The following is a 7,796-nucleotide window of genomic DNA, read 5'->3' on the forward strand; positions in this document are numbered from 1 at the left end:
AATTGGGCGGGGTTAACAGGAAGCTCCCTAGCCAGGAGCGGAGCTGAGGTCAGCTGAGCCCTGGACTCCCTGCACAGCCGCTCAGGTAAGATCAGCCAAGAAGTGGCGGTGGTAGCCTGGGTATAGGGCTGCAAGGCCCAGCCAGATGGGCCGGGGCAGGGTCCTGGGGGCCCCTCAACTAGGCAGGAAGGCGTAAAAGCCAAGAAGCAGGAGGGTGGCCTGAATGAGGGCCAACATGAGTGACCAGGGTCTGTGTCCCAAGCTCTACAGGCAAAGGCCGGGTGCACCTGCTGCCTGGTTCAGGGAAGAAGGCTGTTTGCTCCTGTCCACTTCTCACTGTTTTCTTGCCTTCCGGCCCTGCCTACATTCGCTGAAGCTCCGCCCCTGCCCCACCTACCCCTAGGGCAAGCAGAGGGGAAGGATGGGGGTCCTAGGAGAAGTTGTGGGGGTGGTGGGTGAAGAGGGTTGGAGAGGCATCTAGGAAGCCGATGCGGCCTCTGCAAATGTTTGGGGCTCTAGACTGGGCGTGTCGCCAGGAACAGGCCACCAAGGAAATTCTCTCTTCCAAACAAGAGATGCTTGAAAACATCTTAAAATTGAGACCAATGCCTAGGGTTTCCTTTCAGGTGTCAGAGCTTGGGGTGTTAAGAGGAACTTTTCTTTTTTAATTGCCAGTGATAGCATAAGCAAAACTATTTGGCCTCAGAATTTTGAGATATGTCTGGAGAAAAAGGTGGATGGGTTATTTAGGGGTTCTCGTCAGAATACAACCCAGATGGCCAGAACTTAAGCAGATGTTCCCGCCTAAAGGATTAGTTGGTTCTACTGATGCTGCCTGCTGCTCTTAATCCCCAGGATGGCATCAGGCAGGGCACGCTGCACCCGAAAGCTCCGGAACTGGGTGGTGGAGCAAGTGGAGAGTGGACAGTTCCCAGGGGTGTGCTGGGAAGATGCAGCTAAGACCATGTTCCGGATTCCCTGGAAGCATGCAGGCAAGCAGGACTTCCGGGAGGACCAGGATGCTGCCTTTTTCAAGGTGAAAGGCCCTGGAAACCGGCCCCTCCTTCCAAGTGAGAGATAGAGTTGACACTGATGCTCCAGGGGTTGTGTCCCCCCAGGTGTCAGATAAAGGGGAGAGCAGAGGGTTGAACAGCTATGTAATTGTCAGAGCCCAGTGCAAAATGAACATGCAAAATTAAGTGTTTCAAGATGATAGCATCTGAGCATAAACCCAGCACAGGCCTATCTGTGGAAGTGCTCAGGCCGCACGTTCACGATGCTGGCCCCAGTGGCACGTCAGCTGCAGTCTCTAATGTGCTACTTCTTTTCACTTCTGTTCCCAAGGCCTGGGCAATATTTAAGGGAAAGTACAAGGAGGGGGACACAGACGGCCCTGCCATCTGGAAGACTCGTCTGCGCTGTGCTCTCAACAAGAGTTCTGAATTTGAGGAGGTTCCTGAGAATAGCCATAGGGATGGGGCTGAGCCCTACAAGGTGTATCGACTGCTGCCACCAGGAGCCCTCCCTGGTGAGTGTCCCCTTGCCAGCCACTCCTAGAATGAGCAGACGGGAGGGAGGACGGAGATAAGCCTGGGCAGGTGCCGGGGCCCCTGTAGGCCTCTCGGTCAGAGTTCTACCTTATCTCTGTCCTTGAGGAGCTGCTCCCCAGGTTCCCCTGCCCAGTCCTGCCCATCCTTTCACTGCGTCCTATCTCTCCCCTACACTCCGTGCCTACCTAAGGCTCTGACCTCTCTCTCCCCCTCAAACACATTCTACAGCTTCGCCAGCAGCCCAGAAATCACCATTAAAGAGACACCACAGCTCTATATCCCCTGAGAGGGAGGAGAATGAGGATACCGTGAAGAACTGTATACTTAGTCCCTCCTTGCTCCAGGACCCCCTCAGAAATGTGAGAGCTGGGGAGGGAACTTGGTGGGCCTGAGGGTAGGACAGTACCTGGGGGGATAGGAGGCCAACGATAGACACTGTATCTCCAGGAGAAAGTGGAGACCAATGGGGGAGCTGGCTATTCAGACTTTGGGAGCAGCAGCAGCAACAGTCCTGAGCCTCAGGAAGGTACCGCCTCCCTTGCCCCTTGTCATCCCCCTTGCCACACCCTCTGCCCCTTGAACTCCCCAGTCCCACTCTGAATGACATGCCGCTTCTCTCTTCCAGGTGCAGACACAAATGAGGTCCCTTTCCAAGAAGACCAGGTGTCTCTGGAGCTTCTGCCCCCTCCAGACTCAGGTACTCGGCATGTCTGGCTCATCCTGTCCCTGCTCCCTGTCCCTACAGGTCATCTTCCTGGGACTGTACACACATTGTCTAATCTGTCAGGGCTTGCAGCAACCTGGGCTCCACCTTACCCAGACACAGGCGCTGGTTTCTAGGTAGCGCATCTGGCCAGAGTCCAGACTCCAGACAGCTTGCTTCTCCGAAATACCCCCTATGCATTCTGTTTCCTCGGAATCCACTCTGAGACATTGATTTCTGTGGGTTAAGCAGAAGTGCAATCTCTGGGACTGCCTTGTAAACTGTAAGGCCCTGGGCATTAAGCCTGGAAGCCCCAGTGAGAATCTCTGTATCAGCTACCCTTCTGAGTGATAGGAAAGTCTGGCAGGAGGTCCCTTGCTGGTGAGGGTCGGGGGAGTGAGGATGAGGAGGGAGGGTGACTTCTCTAACCTCAGAAAGTATAGCTGCTGCCCCCACCCCACAGCCTGCCTTGTCCTCCCCAACCCTTGCTTGGTTTTCCGCTCTGGGCCTCGTGTCCCTCAGCATTAAAATGAGGACATTGGATTTGCAAGGAGCCCCTCTTTGTTTTCCCAGAGTCCCCTGGGACTGACCAGGCGGGCCCTTGGGGAGAGGCATTTGGTGTAGTCGGTTGCTCTCTCTCCGCAGACTACTCGCTGCTGCTCACCTTCATCTACAATGGGCAGGTGGTGGGTGAGGCCCAGGTGCAGAGCCTGGACTGCCGCCTCGTGGCTGAGCCCTCAGACTCTCAGTGCAGCATGGAACAGGTGGTATTTCCCAAGCCTAGCCCACAAGAGCCCACCCATCGCCTGCTGAGCCAGCTTGAGAAAGGTGTCCTGGTGGCCAGCAACTCCCGAGGACTCTTCGTGCAGCGCCTTTGCCGCATCCCCATCTCCTGGAGCGCGCCCCAGTCCCCACCTGGTCCAGGCCCACATATGCTGCCCCCCAACAAGTGTGTGGAGCTCTTCAGAACTGCCCACTTCTGCAGAGGTGAGGTTCCTGCAGCCCAGCACCTGAGCCCCTCCCTCTCCCCTTGGTCCCCCTGGGCCCTGCCCCCACCTTGGTGCTCCTTCCAGCAGATCTACCATGGCAGCCCATGCATGGCACTGTGCACTTGCTGGGCGCACATCCTGTGCAGCCCTGTGCTTAGCCCTGGCTGTCAAGACAGCCCTCCTTCCGCAGTCTATGCCACGGAAGAGGAGGCTCAGGTGTAGCCCAGCACTAAAGCGTCACAGCTCAGAGAGCACCATCGCATGGAAGCATGCAGGAATCATGGGAAGGTGCACCTGGTGGCTCCCTCCTACACATACACTGGCACACTCGTCCATCCACGCCTTCAAAAGAGCTGGCACGTGTCACACACCCTGGCCCTACCACACTCCAGGTGTCCTCTCAGGCCGCCCCTCTCCCATCCACACTTGGGATTCCACCTCCTGCCTCCACTCCACTCTAAGCCTGGCCTTGGGAGTGGGGGCCAGGAGTACAGGGGGCGCAGAGAATGGGTGTTCCCAGGGCCACGGGTGCCCTAGCATAGGGAGGATAGTATGAGCAAGCAACCAAGGCGTGGACACGTCTGTGTTAGCCGCCAGGGCTGCTGCTGAGAGGATTCTAACCTCTCCCAGCAGAGAGCATGTCAGGTTGTATAACAGTTGGCTGCCACTAAATACAGTATTTCTGCTGGTGGAAGGAGTACTTTTTCCTATCTGCATATGGGTGAGTAGCCACTTAGTTCCTAGAATCCCTCCTCGCACAAGGCAGCAGCCTGGTGATCCTGCAGCTCCTCCTCTGGCTTTGGTCTCCAAGTGGCCTCACCACCACCTCTTTCTCCTTTCTCCCTTCCTGTGGCCCTCTCCCTTCTTTGTTCTTTCTTCTGACCTTTGAGCTTTTCTCTTTCAGACTTGGAAAGGTACTTCCAGGGCCTGGGCCCGCAACCCAAGTTCCAGGTGACACTGAATTTCTTAGAGGAGGACCCTGGCCCCAACCACACCCCACAGAGTCTTATCTCAGTGCAGGTAAAGTTCAGGGCCGGGTAAGAAAAGCTGCCTTGCCCCGAACTGCTGTGGCTCAGTTGGTTGGGCGTCATATTGCGAGGCGGAAGGTCACCGGTTAGGTTCCTGGTCAGGGCACGAGCCTGGGTTGGCGGGTTCAGACCCCAGTCGTATGAGAGGCAACCGACCAGTGTTTCTCTCCCTCTCTCCCTCCCTTCCCCATTCTCTCAAAATACATACATACATAAATAAAGGATAGCTGCTTATGAGGGCAAGGGGCTTCCAGGAGGAGAAGGGGCCTACCTGGGTGGGATGGGGTAGTGGCTGGCCTTGCTGTGCTCATGATACCCTCTCCCCCAACTTCTGGCACAGATGGAGCAGGCCTTTGCCCGACATTTACTGCAGGACACTCCAGAGGACCATGCAGCCACTCTGTCCCTGGTGCAGAGCCTGGGGGACCTACCTTCCTCCTCTCCACTTGGTTCTTCCTATTTCCTTTGAAAGACACTCATTCTCCACATTATTGATCTGCCTCCTGCAATGATACTTCTTAATAGTTGTCTGTGATGGATATGTCCTTGAACTCCTCTTAATATCTGGCTGTTTTTTATCTGTGGTGGTTTTTTTTTATTAGTTTGGGGTTTTTTGTTGTGTTTCATTTTTTCAGACATCCCCTCTTTTGTCTGTGAGGAACTGAACTGGGAAATGGTGGGAACTCAGGGGGTCATTTCCTTTTCCCCCCAACCCTGAAGCCAAGCACTTTACATTTTCTTTTTAAATCTTCACTAAAGATTTAAAATAAAATGTTATTGAAAAAGGAATCAGCATCTGATTTGTTGAGAGAATAAGGTAGCAGGGGTCAGAGGTTGATAACAAAGAGGTAACGAGAGAGCAAGGCACTTGGGTTCTCTTCCTGCTGACATCACCAGGTCCCTTTCCTCTCCTCCCACGACGGGTGCTGGGGAGGAAGCAGTCTGGGCACTGCGGATTTTGGGTCTGGCTCTCTGTACCGTCTGTGCAACCAGGATGAGAGTCAGGGTCAGCCACCAAGAGAGGCACTGAGCCTACAGCTCCTATAGCCACCAACTTTACACGGGAAGATCCGGGCTCCACAGTGCTTTGTTAGAGGCGTCTGATTTGGGCCTTCACAACAGTCTGAGGGTGGGACCCTACACTGGAGGTCTGAATGAACAGGAGATGTTGAAATTGACCTGAAACTATGGGCTGGAGGCCCTGGGACCTGCTGGGAGGGTAAGTCAGAGGGAAGCGTTGCTGAACCCTCTGTGCCTGAGGCAGACCAGGCCCTGGTGCCTCTTCTCCCAGCACATCGTGCACTGTCACGCCCACTGAAGGGTACCCCCAAACTGGTTTCCTCACTTTACCTGAGCCCCACAAAAGAAGACAAGCTGGCCCAGGATGCCATGTCACCAACACTGTCCACTGAGATTTGGAGTGCAAATCAGCTGACACTCCTCTCCCTCATCCGTGTTTATTTGGCCTCCAAACCGGAAACTTTCTTCACAAGGCCGCTTGTCATCCTTCCTCTCTGTACGCTCAATTCCAGCAGAAGAGTTCAGACCTAAGTCACCACTTACCTGATTGCCCCGGCCTCCAGCTTCCCCCTTCCTGTACACGACACCAGGTTAGAGGAGGAGAAGCCTCCCAGACTAGACTCTTTCCTGTCATGTCACTCTTACAAGCCTTCAATGGCTCATGAATTACCTACATGGTCAAATCTAGATACCTAGATCCTCAAGGATCTTGCTTTAATGTTGCTATTGGAGCCTTTCTTCCTCCTCAGGCCTGTCTTCTCTTCAGTCTTTCCCATCATGCTCCAGGACTCTAAACAGGCATTGGCACTGGCAGTGAAGAAATCAGGTACTGAGGGCACAGGTGGACAGCCATGTCGTGCCCTCAATGTACTGAAATCCCACCTGGACCTTTGTATCTGCGACCTTCCCTGACTTCCATTTTTTCTTGTACCCCACATCCGATCCACCAGCCAGTCCTGTCATTATTCCTTCAAAAGCTACCCGGAATCTGACTGCTTTTCTTTGCTTCCACCGCCAACACTTTGGAACAAGTCACCATCATCTCACACTTTTTCTTCCTGCTTCCTTCCACATCTTTTCTGCTTTCCCTCCTGTCCACCTTCAGCCTATTCTCAACACAGCAGAGGTCCTCTTAACACATAAGTCTCATGATGTCACTTCTCTGCTCAAAACCCTCCATTGGCTTTCAACTCAGGTTAAAGCCCAAGTCCTTAGAATGACCTCCATGGTCCTTGTGACTGGGCCGCTATCCTCTCTAACCTCGCCCCTTGCCATTCTCCTCAGTCACTTTGCTCCAGGATACTTGCACCCACCAAATACATTTCTGCCTCAGGACCTTTACACTTGCTGGTTCTTTTGTCTGAAATACTCTTGCTTCAGGTAGGCACATGACTTGCCCCCTCCCTTCCCTGAGTCCCCTACCTAACCAGCAGTTAGTGAGTTAGAGAGTACCTCAGTACTCTCTATCCTCCTACGCTGCCTCATTTTCCTTCATAGCATTGACCACTTCACCTATTTCCATTTGTCTACTGGTTTACTCCTCCTTCCTCACTCCATGAGAATGGGGACTTGACCTGTTCATTGCTATATCCCAAGTGCCTAGAGGAGCACCTGGCACGTTCTAGGCATGCAATAAATACTTGTTGAATGAATGAATGCACAAATTATCTCCCAAACTAGGTTCTAAGCACCTTAAGGGTAGATGCCCTATTTTATCAGGTTTGTGTCCCCATGTGAACACTTGTGAACTTCAACAACTTATGGGCAGTGATGGAAACAATTATGTTTTGTAGAAGCCAGTTTAGCCAAACACGGTGAAATGGGGATTGGGAACAATGAAATCTGAGAGCAGAGTTCCAACCAGGCTGTCACTAGGAACTGTGTGGTCCAGGAGAAAGAGTCTGTCTGGGTCTCCATTTTCTCATCTGTAAAGGCCAGGTTTGCACTAGATTTTGAAATCCCTTTTAGCCTCAACATTCTGTGGTTGTAAGTTTATTGTAATTGCACAGTTCTTTGACAAATATTTACTCAACTAGGTTCTAGGCACTAATTGAAAACACAAGATCCCAATCTAAAGCGCTCTCAGATTGAAAGACCAATATAAAATAGGGTCAGCTGGGCTGCAGTAAGAGCTGAGTCTTAAACAGACAGAAGCTCGCCCTGGAGTGGAGACTGGGAAGGGCATTTAGAATAAAGAAATGGCTGTGCGAAAGCAGGAGGTGTAGACACAAGGGATATTTGTAACGAGAATGTAACTTAATTTTACACAAAGAATTGTTTGAGACTAATGGCTTTTGGATATCGAGACTATATCCTGCATCCAACAAAGCTAAAGGCTATTTCAGCCAGAAGATTCACAAATGGAAAACAGGCAGATCAGGCATGCCCATAACTTAAACCGTTCAAGTTTGGGAAATGACCAGGCAAGTCCCCTCATTACTTCTGTGAGATCTGTCTTTTCTCACATCAGCCTGTAGTGGTTCCCAATCCACCTCACACTGTTTCT

The 7,796-nt window shown here is 52.5% G+C and overlaps 1 protein-coding gene across 1 annotated transcript; it reads left to right on the forward strand.

The window, feature by feature from the left end:
• The first annotated feature begins 14 nt into the window (after positions 1 to 14).
• On the forward strand, positions 15 to 5,002 carry IRF9 (interferon regulatory factor 9). Its single transcript, XM_054577753.1, has 9 exons — positions 15 to 85; positions 856 to 1,036; positions 1,345 to 1,528; positions 1,779 to 1,909; positions 1,998 to 2,076; positions 2,176 to 2,247; positions 2,899 to 3,240; positions 4,147 to 4,262; positions 4,611 to 5,002. Exons 2-9 carry the CDS (start codon positions 857 to 859, stop codon positions 4,737 to 4,739), a joined length of 1,233 nt encoding a protein of 410 aa, XP_054433728.1. The 5' UTR covers positions 15 to 85; position 856; the 3' UTR covers positions 4,740 to 5,002.
• Positions 5,003 to 7,796: the final 2,794 nt, after the last annotated feature.

Source organism: Pteronotus mesoamericanus, unplaced genomic scaffold, assembly GCF_021234165.1.
Source record: "Pteronotus mesoamericanus isolate MK-2021 breed Mesoamerican mustached bat unplaced genomic scaffold, CSHL_Meso_final contig_46, whole genome shotgun sequence".
NCBI lineage: Eukaryota > Metazoa > Chordata > Mammalia > Chiroptera > Mormoopidae > Pteronotus > Pteronotus mesoamericanus.

Bases quoted from the DNA above. Each gene is read 5' to 3' on its own strand.
- IRF9 (XM_054577753.1), top strand. From the start codon at position 857: ATGGCATCAGGCAGGGCACGCTGCACCCGAAAGCTCCGGAACTGGGTG. The intron at 1,529-1,778 runs GTGAGTGTCCCC...CACATTCTACAG, and splicing joins GCCACCAGGAGCCCTCCCTG to CTTCGCCAGCAGCCCAGAAA. The intron at 2,248-2,898 runs GTACTCGGCATG...CTCTCTCCGCAG, and splicing joins TCTGCCCCCTCCAGACTCAG to ACTACTCGCTGCTGCTCACC.